The 18,363-nt window shown below is 42.1% G+C and overlaps 1 protein-coding gene across 13 annotated transcripts in view; it reads left to right on the top strand.

Moving 5' to 3' along the window:
• The window catches only part of LOC100485515 (proteasomal ATPase-associated factor 1), a 44,565-nt gene extending 26,209 nt beyond the window's left edge, over window positions 1–18,356 (top strand). For 7 of the 13 annotated variants that reach the window (XM_031896312.1, XM_031896311.1, XM_031896305.1 and 4 more), the window contains 10 exons: window positions 117–220; window positions 815–904; window positions 1,822–1,920; window positions 2,313–2,463; window positions 3,267–3,461; window positions 3,611–3,702; window positions 4,971–5,086; window positions 5,179–5,261; window positions 6,254–6,336; window positions 6,780–7,140. In XM_031896312.1, coding sequence (XP_031752172.1) covers window positions 117–220; window positions 815–904; window positions 1,822–1,920; window positions 2,313–2,463; window positions 3,267–3,461; window positions 3,611–3,702; window positions 4,971–5,086; window positions 5,179–5,261; window positions 6,254–6,336; window positions 6,780–6,860 — 1,094 coding nt within the window. In that variant the 3' untranslated portion in view covers window positions 6,861–7,140. Of the gene's footprint in view, window positions 1–116; window positions 221–814; window positions 905–1,821; window positions 1,921–2,312; window positions 2,464–3,266; window positions 3,462–3,610; window positions 3,703–4,970; window positions 5,087–5,178; window positions 5,262–6,253; window positions 6,337–6,779; window positions 7,141–16,597; window positions 16,729–18,315 lie in introns of those variants that run through there. The other 6 variants (XR_004221077.1, XR_004221078.1, XM_031896306.1 and 3 more) reach the window with 6 other exon arrangements.
• Window positions 18,357–18,363: the final 7 nt, after the last annotated feature.

Here is an 18,363-nt window from a genome sequence, read left to right as displayed (position 1 = left end):
GGAGGTCGGGGCCAGGGTGGTTTGGGGGGAGGTCGGGGCCAGGGTGGTTTGGGGGGAAGTGGCCGGGGGTTGTAGTTTTCATTTTCCCCATTTCTCCCTGTTTTTCTGCCCTTCAGGAAAGCCCACGATACGCGGCAGCCTGACGTCAAAGGGAATAAGTTCTGATGAGGTTCCGGAAGTGACCGCCTCCGAGGAGTTTGTTGTGCAGGAAGTCACCAAGGTGCGGCCCATGTCTATGTCACAGGGCTCAGTGTGGCACAAGGTGGTTTCACCCAGATTAAAGGGCAAGTTCAGCATAAAACAAAAACACTGCAGGTGAATTTCCTGGCCCAGTGTTTCTAAATAACCCCTAGTGAGTTTCAAGCTGAAGAAATGGCTGCCTCAGCCTGGGGTAATATTGCTGGGGGTTCAGTGTCTTGCCCTTACTCTGCCTTGGCCCATTCTGCATCAGCACCACTCCGTGTGTATCACCATGACAACCAGGGCACTGTGGGTCCCCCTATTCTGCCAGTAGCCAGCCCGATGGTGCAGTTGGAAAGAAACCTGCAGGGCAGAGTGAAATTCCCCTTGGTTTGGCCACAGACAAAGTGTCGTTGTGCTTGGAATTCTGGGAGGTGCAAAGAGGTCTCTGATCAGTGATTAGTGAATGTGGGGGGACAGCGTGAAAGACTGAGCCTTCACTCGGGGAGACCCACTACATACAGGTTTTGTTTACAGGTCAATTTGCCTTTAAAAATAAATGTCTCCATGCGCAGGTATTGGTGTGATTGTATCATGAGAGACTGAATCACTGTCTCCCCTGTGTGTCTTACAGAATAGAATCACTGTTTCCTGCCCCGGGGAGAATATTTCCTGCACATTTCTGTCTCCTTATGCAAGTTTCTCCCACATCCATGGAAAAAACGTAAGTTTCTTTTATTTATTTCTATCTATGTTTAGATGCCTTTTTAATAATTAGATGAATTATATCTTTCTGTACAGGCTATGAGCAATCTTAGGGGGCTGTTCCTGCTGAATTGTGCTTAGTACAGGGGAATCCCTATGTGCCATAGTCTTATGGTATCTCTCTGTACAGGCTATGAGCAAACTTAGGGGGCTGTTCCTGCTGAATTGTGCTTAGTACAGGGGAATCCTTATGAGCCATAGTTTTATGGTATCTCTCTTTACAGGCTATGGGCAAACTTAGGGGGCTGTTCCTGCTGAATTGTACTTAGTACAGGGGAATCCCTATGTGCCATAGTTTTATGGTATCTCTCTGTACAGGCTATGAGCAAACTTAGGGGGCTGTTCCTGCTTAATTGCGCTTAGTACAGGGGAATCCCTATGTGCCATAGTTTTATGGTATCTCTCTGTACAGGCTATGAGCAAACTTAGGGGGCTGTTCCTGCTGAATTGTGCTTAGTACAGGGGAATCCCTATGTGCCATAGTTTTATGGTATCTCTCTGTACAGGCTATAAGCAAACTTAGGGGGCTGTTCCTGCTGAATTGTGCTTAGTACAGGGGAATCCCTATGTGCCATAGTTTTATGGTATCTCTCTGTACAGGCTATGAGCAAACTTAGGGGGCTGTTCCTGCTGAATTGTGCTTAGTACAGGGGAATCCCTATGTGCCATAGTTTTATGGTATCTCTCTGTACAGGCTATGAGCAAACTTAGGGGGCTGTTCCTGCTGAATTGTGCTTAGTACAGGGGAATCCCTATGTGCCATAGTTTTATGGTATCTCTCTGTACAGGCTATGAGCAAACTTAGGGGGCTGCTCCCCGTTTTTGAATGCTTTCCTTGTTGCTCCTCACATCGTGTCTCCCTGCGTTCTCCTACAGGTCAGCTACTTGGACATCTCCAGCGGAGGGGACCTGGGAGTCTCCAGCAGCACAGATCAGACCTTTAAGGTGTGGGAGACCCATAATACAGAAGTAAAGGTAGGAAAGGGGAGCTTCCCCGAGGTTACCCCCTGCCATACCGAGCATGAATTCCAGATGCCCCTTTTCCATGTCAGTATGCAGGAGCAGAACTAGGGGTGAATAAGACTGGGGGGCACTTAGATCTGGGTGCCCACTGCACACTAAGAAGAATAAGAAATCCGTTCTCAAGCTTCAGCCTTGCACTCCATACTTTAATCAAAACAACTACAAGTAGCTGAATACTTCTCTGGTCTAAATCCCTGAATTCCCTGTCTCTCTGTAGCACCCCCAGAGAGAGGTGGCAGCCCCCCCATGAATAGATCACCCGTCCGGCTGCCTCCGGCCCATCATATTACAGCCATACACCGCCGATACCCTTATATACAGAGGCCATTGTTTGGTTATTGCAGAGCGTGCTGGAAGGTCACACTAGGGACGTCTTTTCCTGCAAGTTCTTCCCTTCGGGGCAGGAGGTGCTGAGCGGCGGGTTGGATTCGCTGGTGAAGGTCTGGTCCGTGAATGATGGAAGCTGCTTAGCGACGATGAAAGGACACAGAGGAAGTAACCACAACAATGTCATTAAAGGAAAAAGAAAGGCATTTGGGCATTTTACTGCCAATAGATTAGGCACATTAGTGCCACCTAGAACCTTATACTTATTCTGCAGAAAGCTTTACATGCCTGAGTAACAGCCCTAGAAGCTCCCTCTGTTTGTTTAAGATAGCAGCTGCCATTTTAGCTTGGTCTCAGTAGCTTCTGTGCTGCAGCTCTGGCTGCTTTTAGATCAGATTACACAGTTGGGAGGGGGAGTGAATTTTGATGGGAGGGGGAGTGAATTCTGATGGGAGGGGGAGCAGGAGAAGGGAGGAAGAGAGGAGCAAACTGAGCAGACTGGTTGAAGTATTTTTCTGAGAGCAGGAAGTCTGACACAGAAGAACATTTATACACAAAAGGAGAAAATAAATCCTGTTTTTCTTTTGATAGAGGACTCTGAGTGCTTATCGCTGTATTTACATAGACCTTTCTGCCTGCATCTGCTGAGCAATGCACAATAATGGAGAGCTCAAACCCTCTGGATAGGACACAAGTGGGGCTCATTTATCAACACTGGGCAAATTTGCCCATGGGCAGTTACCCATAGCAACCAATCAGATTGGCTTTTTTTTTTTTTAAGCCCGCTGCATGAAGAACAATGAATGCCACAAGGGCAAATGTGCCCAGTGTTGATAAATGATCCCCACTGTGGTGCAATATGGAGCAGTAGTGGCATTTCTACCATATATTATATATATTTACCATTTACAATGAGTAAGTGGGAAGCCCATACAGTGATACAGTTACCCATGAAGCAATGTGTCCTACAGGTATCCTGGACATAGCTGTTGTGGCCGATGGACAGAATGTCATTTCCTCGGGGCAGGACGGCACGGCTCGGTTATGGGACTCTGCCCAAGGCGCCTGCATAGCTGTGGTCGATGACTCCTACTCTCCTATCAACGCCATCGCTGTGGCCGAGGTTGGAAACGCAGTCAATCTGGGCTCTCCCAAGGAAACTCCTAGTAAGTTCTGGTTTTTAAACAAATCAAGTTGCCCTTTAAGAGCTAGAGCTGCCACTGGGATCTTCCGGCTGAGGATCTCTAGCTCTGCCATAGGCAAGCATTGTCCAACAGCTTGTAACTTGTGAGTAGCAGCTGTTTGTATTTCCCAGGTAACAGGGAAGTAGGAACAGAAGGCAAGCTGGTGGTACTGGCCCGAGAGGATAAGTCATTGGAGGGAGTGAGCCTGCACAGCCGCCAATCAGTGAGTAGAGACCTGGATGTAAATGCAGCAATCTCCTTACTATACATTGTTCCACCCACACTAAGGGTGAAGACACACCGGGCTACTAGTAGCAGCTACTTTCTCAGGGCTACTAAACTCTAGAATATGCCCTGCCATAGACAATACTGAGAACTGCCTCTGCTAAACACACACAGTTATTAGTAAATAATCAGCATTGTCTGTTTTAGTAGCAGTGACAAGTAGCTGCTACTAATAGCTCTGTGTCTTCACCCTAAGGCGGTTATTGAGCAGCTAGGTAGGGGCATAATGTATAGTAAAGGGGCTGGTGGGGGGCAGACTATTGTACAACAAGGAGACAGGCAGACAGAGCATTTCCAGAAAATTTGGTGGGGGGGAGGGCAGAGGAATGTACAGTATAGAGTGTACAGTAAGGAGATTATTGGGGTGATTGAAATATTAAATAAACCCAATAGGGCTGTTCTGCCCCAATAAGGGGTAATTATATCTTAGTTGGGATCAAGTACAGGTACTGTTTTATTATTACAGAGAAAAGGGAATCATTTAACCATGAAATAAACCCAATAGGGCTGTTCTGCCCCAATAAGGGGTAATTATATCTTAGTTGGGATCAAGTACAGGTACTGTTTTATTATTACAGAGAAAAGGGAATCATTTAACCATTAAATAAACCCAATAGGGCTGTTCTGCCCCCAATAAGGGGTAATTATATCTTAGTTGGGATCAAGTACAGGTACTGTTTTATTATTACAGAGAAAAAGGAATCATTTAACCATTAAATAAACCCAATAGGGCTGTTCTGCCCCAATAAGGGGTAATTATATCTTAGTTGGGATCAAGTACAGGTACTGTTTTATTATTACAGAGAAAAGGGAATCATTTAACCATGAAATAAACCCAATAGGGCTGTTCTGCCCCCAATAAGGGGTAATTATATCTTAGTTGGGATCAAGTACAGGTACTGTTTTATTATTACAGAGAAAAGGGAATCATTTAACCATTAAATAAACCCAATAGGGCTGTTCTGCCCCCAATAAGGGGTAATTATATCTTAGATGGGATCAAGTACAGGTACTGTTTTATTATTACAAAGAAAAAGGAAATCATTTTTAAAAATCAGAATTATTTGCTTATAATGGAGTCTATGGGAGATGGCCTTTCCGTAATTCAGAACTTTCTGGATAACGGGTTTCCGGATAAGGGATCCCATACCTGTACTCCCTCAGCGGCTTCTCTGTAAGTAAATTACATATTATCTTCTGATCCAGGTTTTCGATTTTGAAGGTTCTGATGCTTTTAACTGCTGCACCTTTATCTCCAGTGTGGGGGTCCTGGCTGGGGGCCTCGATGGGAACATAATCCATGTAGATATCAGGAACCCAAAGTAAGTAGCCGCCTCGCTGGAACTGGGCTCATCATTAAAATAATAATATTATTATTATTATTATTATTATATAATATTTATTTCCATTTCAGAAGCGCAGTAGAAACCGTTTCCTGGTCAGAAACCCCCGTGTTGTCATTGGTGCCCTTCAGAGACACCTACGTCGCCAGTTATGGTAGGAGCTGTTATAGCGTGGGTTAAATAAAGGGGAAGTTCATCTTTGGGTTCACTTTTAATATGTTATAGAATGGCCAATGCTAAGCAACTCTTCAACTTTTTAATCTTTTATTGTTTTTCTTATTTATTTGCCTCCCTCTTCTTTTTCCAGCTTTCAAATGGGGGTCACTGACCCCGGCAGCCAAAACCTGATGCTCTGTGCGGCTCCAGTTTTATTGTTATTATTATTAATTTTTATTAGTTATCTTTCTATTAGGGATGCACCGAACCCACTTTTTTGGGTTTGGCCGAACCCACCCTGACGGATTCTGCCAAATCCGAATGCTAATTAGGATCGGGAAGGGTTAAAATTAGGGGGTTGTTCACCTTTGAGTTAACTTTTAGTATGATGTAGAGAGTAATATTCTGAGACAATCCGGGATTCGGTGCATCCCTACTTTCTATTCAGCCCCTCTGCTATTCATATATCAATCAAGTTCTCAAAACCACTCCCTGGTTGCTAAGGTAAATTAGACCCTAGCAACCAGACGACGGCTGAAATTCCAAACTGGAGAGCTGCGGAACAAAAAGTAAAATAATCCAAAAACTACCAGTAATAAAAAACGAAGACCAATTACTCTCTACATCATACTAAAAGTTAACTCAAAGGTTATCCAAAGGTTTATCCAAATCTTCTGAACTGTAATACTGGCCCCTACACTGAGTGATCGGGGGCCAATCACAATCTAGCATATAGAATATAGCTACTTCTACTTGCTGTGACTACTATAAAATACAATTGTACATAGCAGCAATATGTATTGGAGCTGGAGTTCCCCTTTGCCCCAGCCTGGCACTGCGGTTATTATGGTTATTGGTTAATATTTCACCTATGCAAGAAGCACCTTTGTGATTGGTGCAGCAGCCTTTTGGATCAGTACATAGGCACTGTGTGTAACCATGATGTGGAAGCTATTTGATGTATATATATATATATAATATTCCCATTAGGTAATGGAACCTGCTATATCCCCTTGAAGGGTTCTGAACAAGTTCTGCAACTCACTGGGCCTAATAGACAACCCGTGTTCCAGGTAATATAACGATGTAAAGTTGTTTCAAGGGAATGCTGGGAAATTATTCTACTATTTGAAGGATCTAGAGATCGTAGAGCTTAGATTGTAAGCTCTACGGGGCAGGGACCCCCTTCCTACTGTGTCTCACACCACATGGCACTTGTATTTATTTATTATAACACTTCTCCTCCCTGTGTGTAATTGTGTATTCTTTAAGACTGTACAGCGCTGCGTACCCTTGTGGCACTTTATAAATAAAGTTATACATACATACATACATAAAGGGTCTGTGTGAAGCTTCCCACCTGTTTCTGACTACAACTCCCAGAAGCCCCTGTAATGACATGACAATACCGTCCATTGACTTGAATGACCACCGGCCGCCATTGCTGGACTTTGGATGATATCATGTAATTAAGGCCACTCATCCTCATCTTCCCGTCACTTTTTCCCTTTCCCAGGTGGCGGCATGGAAGAAGCTTGTGTACACGTGCTGCAGGGACGGATTCATCCGCAAATATGAAATCCCAGATCTGGGATAGATTTGTGCAGAACTTACTCCTTCTGTATTACTAACCTGCCCCCATGTTTCCTCCGACCAAAGGGCAAGTCTTCCCTTGTAGTTGGGAAATGCCATTTTGTATTTATAGGGTGAGTGTAACAGCCAGGTAGTTTCTATCATATAGTGAGATGCATATATGTGTTTGGTATATTGTGAGCACAGACATTACTTCCCTGCGTATTTGTACTAAACATATGAGAGGGAGCTGCCATATTGTTTCCCTTACCTGTACATGTATAAAGGTGTTTATATACATAGAACATTCCTTTCCAGTATATTATTATTTATACATAAACTGAGGGGTTCTGTGCCCCCCATATAAAGGCACAAGGCTGCAGGCTGAGTTATACAGGGAACTCTGAGTATCACTCATGTATTATAAGGGATAATGTACCCCCTACTGTAAATGATAAGGATATTAGCAGTCACTGAGGGGTTCTGTGCCCCCCATATAAAGGCACAAGGCTGCAGGCTGAGTTATACAGGGAACTCTGAGTATCACTCATGTATTATAAGGGATGTACCCCCTACTGTAAATGATAAGGATATTAGCAGTCACTGAGGGGTTCTGTGCCCATATAAAGGCACAAGGCTGCAGGCTGAGTTATACAGGGAACTCTGAGTATCACTCATGTATTATAAGGGATAATGTACCCCCTACTGTAAATGATAAGGATATTAGCAGTCACTGAGGGGTTCTGTGCCAATATAAAGGCACAAGGCTGCAGGCTGAGTTATACAGGGAACTCTGAGTATCACTCATGTATTATAAGGGATAATGTACCCCCTACTGTAAATGATAAGGATATTAGCAGTCACTGAGGGGTTCTGTGCCCATATAAAGGCACAAGGCTGCAGGCTGAGTTATACAGGGAACTCTGAGTATCACTCATGTTTTATAAGGGATAATGTACCCACTACTGTAAATGATAAGGATATTAGAAGTCACTGAGGGGTTCTGTGACCATAAAAAAGTTGAGGGCAATACATTATACTGTAGGGATTGTACGCAGCCATGGGGACCATTATCTATATAATGGTAGAAAAAAATCATATTTATTAGATACTGGCTGACTATTATTGCTTCTAATAAAACCCAATAGCTTATGGAATGAATTTAAATCCATAATGTTTGTATGACTGTGTAATGATGGGGCTGCATGCATTCCCAGCCCCCTGATTGGGTGCCCTGAGGGAAATCACTACAGATCACTTCTCAGTAGTAAGCGGCTTCTCACAATACACATATACATATAGGGACTGTGGGACACATGAGACAATTCCATAACTAACTGCAGTGGCACTCATGGGAATGGGGAGACAATTCTAGATACTGTTTCCTATGGCAAATATGGGTATTTGAGACAATTCCATATTCTATTGGCTATGGGACTCATGGATACACTGAGACTATTCCATATTCTATTGGCTATGGGACACATGGATACACTGAGACTATTCCATATTCTATTGGCTATGGGACACATGGATACACTGAGACTATTCCATATTCTATTGGCTATGGGACACATGGATACACTGAGACAATTCTATATACTATGGACTGTGGGACACATTGGAATGTGAAATATGTCCATATACTAAGGGCTACGGGACTCATGAGAATGGTGAGACATTCCTATATACTATTTGCTATGGTACACAAGGGAGATTTGTGACAATTCCATATACTAAGGGTAATAGAACTTTTTGGGAAAGTGAGAGAGTCAGTTGGTTAGCAAGAGCAGCATCTTTGCTCCAACCAGGAGAGACGGCAGGGAGAAGGCTCCTAAATCGATTGTTCACCTTTGAGTTAACTTTTAGTAGGATGTAGAGAGTGATATTCAGAAACAATTTGCAGTTGGTCTTCATTTTTTTATTACTTGTAGTTTTTTTTAATTATTTCATAAATTCTTCAGCAGCTTTCTGGTTATCTGGTTGCTTGGGTCTAATTTACCTTAGCGACCAGGGAGTGGTTTGGATGAGAGACTGGTATATGAATAGGGGAGGGGCTGAATAGAAAGATAAGGAATAAAAAGTAACAATAACAATAAAACTGGAGCCGCACAGAGCAATAGGGTTTGGCTGCCGGGGTCAGTGACCCCCATTTGAAAGCTGGGAAGAGGCAAATAATTGCTGATATGATTCAATACTTTTCCTAGGAAACCCCCCCTTAACTGCCCCTTCCCCAGTGTAACCAATCCCAACTGGGCCAGCCTTTCCCCATAACTGAGCCCATTCCCTTTATCAGCTTAGTCGCTCTTCTCTGTACTTTCTCTATTTCATTACTGCCCCCCCTTATATATTTATATATAGTGACCCCCCCCCTTAACTGCCCCTTCCCCAGTGTAACCAATCCCAACTGGGCCAGCCTTTCCCCATAACTGAGCCCATTCCCTTTATCAGCTTAGTCGCTCTTCTCTGTACTTTCTCTATTTCATTACTGCCCCCCCCCCTTATATATTTCTATATAGTGACCCCCCCTTATATATTTCTATATAGTGACCCCCCCCTTAACTGCCCCCCCCCCCCCCAGTGTAACCAATCCCAACTGGGCCAGCCTTTCCCCATAACTGAGCCCATTCCCTTTATCAGCTTAGTCGCTCTTCCCTGTACTTTCTCTATTTCATTACTGCCCCCCCTTATATATTTATATATAGTGACCCCCCCTTGGATACACTGAGACTATTCCATATTCTATTGGCTATGGGACTCATGGATACACTGAGACTATTCCATATTCTATTGGCTATGGGACATATGGATACACTGAGACTATTCCATATTCTATTGGCTATGGGACACATGGATACACTGAGACAATTCCATATTCTATTGGCTATGGGACACATGGATACACTGAGACTATTCCATATTCTATTGGCTATGGGACACATGGATACACTGAGACAATTCCATATTCTATTGGCTATGGGACACATGGATACACTGAGACAATTCCATATTCTATTGGCTATGGGACACATGGATACACTGAGACAATTCCATATTCTATTGGCTATGGGACACATGGATACACTGAGACTATTCCATATTCTATTGGCTATGGGATACATGGATACACTGAGACTATTCCATATTCTATTGGCTATGGGACACATGGATACACTGAGACTATTCCATATTCTATTGGCTATGGGAAACATTGTTACACTGAGACTATTCCATATTCTATTGGCTATGGGACACATGGATACACTGAGACTATTCCATATTCTATTGGCTATGGGACTCATGGATACACTGAGACTATTTCATATTCTATTGGCTATGGGAAACATGGATACACTGAGACAATTCCATACTTTATTGGCTATGGGACACATGGATACACTGAGACTATTCCATATTCTATTGGCTATGGGAAACATGGATACACTGAGACAATTCCATACTTTATTGGCTATGGGACACATGGATACACTGAGACTATTGCATATTCTATTGGCTATGGGACACATGGATACACTGCGACTATTCCATATTCTATTGGCTATGGGACTCATGGATACACTGAGACTATTCCATATTCTATTGGCTATGGGACACATGGATACACTGAGACAATTCCATATTCTATTGGCTATGGGACTCATGGATACACTGAGACTATTCCATATTCTATTGGCTATGGGACACATGGATACACTGAGACTATTCCATATTCTATTGGCTATGGGACACATGGATACACTGAGACTATTCCATATTCTATTGGCTATGGGACACATGGATACACTGAGACTATTTCATATTCTATTGGCTATGGGAAACATGGATACACTGAGACAATTCCATACTTTATTGGCTATGGGACTCATGGATACACTGAGACTATTCCATATTCTATTGGCTATGGGAAACATGGATACACTGAGACAATTCCATACTTTATTGGCTATGGGACACATGGATACACTGAGACTATTCCATATTCTATTGGCTATGGGAAACATGGATACACTGAGACAATTCCATACTTTATTGGCTATGGGACACATGGATACACTGAGACTATTCCATATTCTATTGGCTATGGGACACATGGATACACTGAGACTATTCCATATTCTATTGGCTATGGGACTCATGGATACACTGAGACTATTCCATATTCTATTGGCTATGGGACACATGGATACACTGAGACAATTCCATATTCTATTGGCTATGGGACTCATGGATACACTGAGACTATTCCATATTCTATTGGCTATGGGACACATGGATACACTGAGACTATTCCATATTCTATTGGCTATGGGACTCATGGATACACTGAGACTATTCCATATTCTATTGGCTATGGGACACATGGATACACTGAGACTATTCCATATTCTATTGGCTATGGGACACATGGATACACTGAGACTATTCCATATTCTATTGGCTATGGGACACATGGATACACTGAGACAATTCCATATTCTATTGGCTATGGGACACATGGATACACTGAGACTATTCCATATTCTATTGGCTATGGGACTCATGGATACACTGAGACAATTCCATATTCTATTGGCTATGGGACACATGGATACACTGAGACTATTCCATATTCTATTGGCTATGGGACACATGGATACACTGAGACAATTCCATATTCTATTGGCTATGGGACTCATGGATACACTGGGCCTGATTCACTAAAGTGTGATTTAACATGCGCTATTTATAGCGTGCAGTAAAAATTTTACTGCGTCTTAATTTTCGCAACTTTTCGCACGATTCACTATAAGCATACTTGCGCTATTTTACGCGCTGTATTTCATGCTTTTCATGTATTTCATGTATTTCATGTTTGTCGCGATAAATAGCGTGCGTGGTATTTTCCGCATGCACGCTATTTATCGCATGCGCTGATTGTCGCGACATTACGCACGCGACAATCACAGCATAAAACTGGCGACATTTTGCCCTGGGAGGGCACAGAGTGCTAGAGAGGTGCTGAATAAATGTTTATTTGCAAAAAAAAAACCCCAAAAACCAATAAAAATATATATTGCCATGCGAAAATTCCCCGCACGTCCAAAAATTGACACAGGCTTCAAAAAGTCGCTAGATTACAAAGTCGCGACAAAGAAATCGCCAAAATATACCTAGTAATGTATTTTGTGCGACTAAATATTTAGCAAATCTTTGGAAAGATCCCCGAAATGGCAAAAATGTATCGCAACTAAAGATTCCCCGCTATAGTACTGTATAATATCCCGACTAAAGATTCCCCGCTATAGTACTGTATAATATCCCGACTAAAGATTCCCCGCTATAGTACTGTATAATATCCCGACTAAAGATTCCCCGCTATAGTACTGTATAATATCCCGACTAAAGATTCCCCGCTAAAGTACTGTATAATATCCCGACTAAAGATTCCCCGCTATAGTACTGTATAATATCCCGACTAAAGATTCCCCGCTATAGTACTGTATAATATCCCGACTAAAGATTCCCCGCTATAGTACTGTATAATATCCCGACTAAAGATTCCCCGCTATAGTACTGTATAATATCCCAACTAAAGATTCCCCGCTATAGTACTGTATAATATGCCGACTAAAGTTTCCCCGCTATAGTACTGTATAATATCGCGACTAAAGATTCCCCGCTATACTACTTTATAATATTGTGACTAAAGATTCCCCGCTAAAGTACTGTATAATATCCCGACTAAAGATACCCCGCTATACTACTGTATAATATTGTGACTAAAGATTCCCCGCTATAGTACTGTATAATATCCCGACTAAAGATTCCCCGCTATACTACTGTATAATATTGTGACTAAAGATTCCCCGCTATAGTACTGTATAATATCCCGACTAAAGATTCCCCGCTATAGTACTGTATAATATCCCGACTAAAGACTCCCCGCTATAGTACTGTATAATATCCCGACTAAAGATTCCCCGCTATACTACTGTATAATATCCCGACTAAAGATTCCCCGCTATAGTACTGTATAATATCGCGACTAAAGATTACCCGCTATAGTACTGTATTATATCGTGACTAAAGATTCCCCGCTATAGTACTGTATAATATCCCGACTAAAGATTCCCCGCTATAGTACTGTATAATATCGCGACTAAAGATTCCCCGCTATAGTACTGTATAATATCCCGACTAAAGATTCCCCGCTATAGTACTGTATAATATCCCGACTAAAGATTCCCCGCTATAGTACTGTATAATATCGCGACTAAAGATTCCCCGCTATAGTACTGTATAATATCCCCGCCCGCGACTATTATTTTTTGAAGCCTGTGTCAATTTTTGCGTGGCGAATTTTCGCGTGGCAAATTTTTTTATGCATTTTGCCATTGGCGGATTGTTTTGCGAAACACATGAAAAAATTCGCCGCACGTCCAAATATTCGCTGCGAATCCATGCCTGGCAAAACATTTCATCACTTGTATAGTGTATAAATAGTCACGCGAATGATAGCACGCCATGTTAGCCATACACGCCAATACTTTCGTAAAATTACTGTATTAATAATGCCCATTTCCCTGCAAACTGGCGGCTGCTTCACTCTAGGGGAAACACATACTTGAATAAATAACACTGCAAATTCCATATTTTATTGGCAAAAGCTCATTTACTGTACTTTTCTATAATTATTATACCTGGTAATGTATTTTGTGCGACTAAAGATTCCCCGCTATAGTACTGTATAATATCGCGACTAAAGATTCCCCGCTATAGTACTGTATAATATCCCGACTAAAGATTCCCCGCTATAGTACTGTATAATATCGCGACTAAAGATTCACCGCTATAGTACTGTATAATATCGCGACTAAAGACTCCCCGCTATAGTACTGTATAATATCCCGACTAAAGATTCCCCGCTATAGTACTGTATAATATCCCGACTAAAGATTCCCCGCTATAGTACTGTATAATATCGCGACTAAAGATTACCCGCTATAGTACTGTATTATATCGTGACTAAAGATTCCCCGCTATCGTACTGTATAATATCCCGACTAAAGATTCCCCGCTATCGTACTGTATAATATCCCGACTAAAGATTCCCCGCTATAGTACTGTATAATATCGCGACTAAAGATTACCCGCTATAGTACTGTATTATATCGTGACTAAAGATTCCCCGCTATCGTACTGTATAATATCCCGACTAAAGATTCCCCGCTATAGTACTGTATAATATCCCGACTAAAGATTCCCCGCTAGAGTACTGTATAATATCCCGACTAAAGATTCCCCACTATCGTACTGTATAATATCCTGACTAAAGACTCCCCGCTATAGTACTGTATAATATCGCGACTATAGATTCCCCGCTATCGTACTGTATAATATCCCGACTAAAGATTCCCCGCTATCGTACTGTATAATATCCCGACTAAAGACTCCCCGCTATAGTACTGTATAATATCGCGACTAAAGATTCCCCGCTATAGTACTGTATAATATCCCGACTAAAGATTCCCCGCTATCGTACTGTATAATATCCCGACTAAAGACTCCCCGCTATAGTACTGTATAATATCGCGACTAAAGATTCCCCGCTATAGTACTGTATAATATCCCGACTAAAGATTCCCCGCTATAGTACTGTATAATATCCCGACTAAAGATTCCCCGCTATAGTACTGTATAATATTGCGACTATAGATTCCCCGCTATCGTACTGTATAATATCCCGACTAAAGATTCCCCGCTATAGTACTGTATAATATCGCGACTAAAGATTACCCGCTATAGTACTGTATTATATCGTGACTAAAGATTCCCCGCTATCGTACTGTATAATATCCCGACTAAAGATTCCCCGCTATCGTACTGTATAATATCCCGACTAAAGATTCCCCGCTATAGTACTGTATAATATCGCGACTAAAGATTACCCGCTATAGTACTGTATTATATCGTGACTAAAGATTCCCCGCTATCGTACTGTATAATATCCCGACTAAAGATTCCCCGCTATAGTACTGTATAATATCCCGACTAAAGATTCCCCGCTAGAGTACTGTATAATATCCCGACTAAAGATTCCCCACTATCGTACTGTATAATATCCTGACTAAAGACTCCCCGCTATAGTACTGTATAATATCGCGACTATAGATTCCCCGCTATCGTACTGTATAATATCCCGACTAAAGATTCCCCGCTATCGTACTGTATAATATCCCGACTAAAGACTCCCCGCTATAGTACTGTATAATATCGCGACTAAAGATTCCCCGCTATAGTACTGTATAATATCCCGACTAAAGATTCCCCGCTATCGTACTGTATAATATCCCGACTAAAGACTCCCCGCTATAGTACTGTATAATATCGCGACTAAAGATTCCCCGCTATAGTACTGTATAATATCCCGACTAAAGACTCCCCGCTATAGTACTGTATAATATCGCGACTAAAGATTCCCCGCTATAGTACTGTATAATATCCCGACTAAAGATTCCCCGCTATAGTACTGTATAATATCCCGACTAAAGATTCCCCGCTATAGTACTGTATAATATTGCGACTATAGATTCCCCGCTATCGTACTGTATAATATCCCGACTAAAGATTCCCCGCTATCGTACTGTATAATATCCCGACTAAAGACTCCCCGCTATAGTACTGTATAATATCGCGACTAAAGATTCCCCGCTATAGTACTGTATAATATCCCGACTAAAGATTCCCCGCTATCGTACTGTATAATATCCCGACTAAAGACTCCCCGCTATAGTACTGTATAATATCCCGACTAAAGATTCCCCGCTATCGTACTGTATAATATCCCGACTAAAGACTCCCCGCTATAGTACTGTATAATATCGCGACTAAAGATTCCCCGCTATAGTACTGTATAATATCCCGACTAAAGATTCCCCGCTATAGTACTGTATAATATCGCGACTATAGATTCCCCGCTATCGTACTGTATAATATCCCGACTAAAGATTCCCCGCTATCGTACTGTATAATATCCCGACTAAAGACTCCCCGCTATAGTACTGTATAATATCGCGACTAAAGATTCCCCGCTATAGTACTGTATAATATCGCGACTAAAGATTCCCCGCTATAGTACTGTATAATATCCCGACTAAAGATTCCCCGCTATAGTACTGTATAATATCCCGACTAAAGATTCCCCGCTATAGTACTGTATAATATCCCGACTAAAGATTCCCCGCTATAGTACTGTATAATATCCCGACTAAAGATTCCCCGCTATAGTACTGTACTTTTCTATAATTTTTCGCCTGCCTGAAGTAGGAGTTAATTTTCGCATAGCCTAATGCGATATTTAGCGCGTCTAAGTTATAGTGAATCATGCGATCGTATTCTTTTCAGCGCGGAAATTAACGCATGCGTTAAAACTAGCGCATGCGATATGGCGACTTAACACACGCGATATTACTATGGTGAATCGCGCGCTAATTATCGTGGCTTATTTAACGCACTTTCGTGAATCGGGCCCAAGGTGTGGGAATCTCCTAAAGGGGTAGTTCACCTTTAAGTTAACTTTTACTATGATATAGAATGGCTAATTCCAAGCAGCTTTGCAATTGGCCTTCGTTTTTTTCTTTGTTATAGTTTTTGAATTACTGTATATACATGAGTATAAGCCGAGTTCTTCAGCCCGTGGGGGGGTGGTGCAGCGTGCGCGCCGATGGGCTGATTATTAATAATTCATTGTCTCTATCTCAGCTCTGTGTGTGTGTGCTCCTCTGGGAGGATCTATAAATTGGGGGATACCTGGCTCCGCCCAGCAGGCAAACGGACCGAGTTCTGCCCCTGCGACAATGAACTGCCTCGATGCCATAGTGTGCCCGTTACAGGTGAAAAAGGGGTTACTTTCGGGTGACAGATTTAGAATCATCGGAGAGGAACCAGGGCTTTATACTGGCAAATATATAAGGAATAATGAGCCTCCACTATAAAATAGGGTATTAGAAATCATAGAAGAGGTTAATGATATATAAAAGCATTAAGCAGCAGGCCAAAAGCTATGAAAGCGCATGTTCACCTTAAGCAAAGCCCTTGCACTAATGTATTTATATGAATTGTATGTGGCCATTATATTAGCAAGCCAATCAGTCATCAGGGTTTGCCCATTTTATCGACACCCCCAAGTGGGCAAAATGTAAAGCCGTGGGATGCCCAAGGGTACATTGCTGGGGGGCACGGCACCAATATTTCCTTCTTCTCCCTGATGTTCTTTGCATGGGCTTAGGCTGTCCTGCCAAATACCCCAGGCTCATTATTTGAGGCTCCATCCACCTTTCCCTACTCTGCAGCTGCCAACATTTTATATTTATGAAGAGTTCACAGGGGGTCACGCTGAGTGCCCTTTATTAATTATTGAAACTAAAGGTGGCCACACACGTGGCGATTTGCGATCTGGTCACACGAAAGATCGTTCAATCAGCCACTAACCATTCAGGGCTGAAACAGCAGATAAGGAGAGAGAAACAATAGGATTTCTACCTCCTTCTGCCGATTCAGCCCTGAAGGCAGATTTTGCTCAGGTGCCTTCTATGGCGCCCGATCAAAATCTTTTAACCCTGCCGATCGGCAAGTCGACCGATATCAGCAGCCTCCTGCGATATCGGTTGACTCACCGACTTGCCATACACGCACCGAATATCGTACGAAACGAGGTTTTGTACGATATTATCGGTGCGTGTATGGCCAGCTTTAGCAGTAGCTGCTGCATTTCCCACCCTAGGCTTATACTCGAGTCAATAAGTTTTTCCAGTTTTCTTAGGTAGAATTAGGTACCTCGGCTTATATTCGGATCGGCTTATACTTGGATCGGCTTCCTGTCTCTCCAGCTTTTAAATAGGGGTCACTGACCCCAACATCTAAAATAACAAATGCACTATACAGTTGTATTGTTATTGCTACTATTGCTTTATATATTTATATTAAAGCCCTCCCCTATTCATAATCCAGCCTCCCGTTTAAATCAATGCCTGGTTGCTAGGATAATTTGGACCCTAGCAACCAGTCAACAGCCAACTGTGCCACTGCATCACTCACAGACTCTATTGGGGGAATTCACAAAAGGGGTGATACTGAAACAGAATAAAATTAGAGACAGATTTGTCAGTTTTTCCACCGTATTCACCAAACAGTTTTTGTGAATTTTCTCTTTTGTGAATTTGTCTTTTAAACAGAGGGGGCGCTGCTGCTAAAACTAAAATTTTGCCTGGGAGGTTTTACTTTTCCTTTAAATAAAAATGTATACAATATATTTACTCAGAATGTTATTATTGCCTCATTCATTAAGCTAAAACTCCCATAACAATGCAAATGTGAGGCAAAAAGGCTTTATATACAAGATATCAATTCAACTTTGTGTTTAATCAGTGATTTACGTGTTTATAAAATGTTAATGAGGCTTTTTGCCCCTATTGTTCTAGGGTTAGACAGAGACTTGCCCCCTAACAATGAGGCTGCTAATCCCCGTT

The sequence above is a fragment of the Xenopus tropicalis genome, chromosome 2 (genome assembly GCF_000004195.4).
Source record: "Xenopus tropicalis strain Nigerian chromosome 2, UCB_Xtro_10.0, whole genome shotgun sequence".
Taxonomy (NCBI): domain Eukaryota; kingdom Metazoa; phylum Chordata; class Amphibia; order Anura; family Pipidae; genus Xenopus; species Xenopus tropicalis.
Note: the sequence above shows the minus strand (reverse complement) of the source record. Positions and strands in the feature narration are given on the sequence as shown.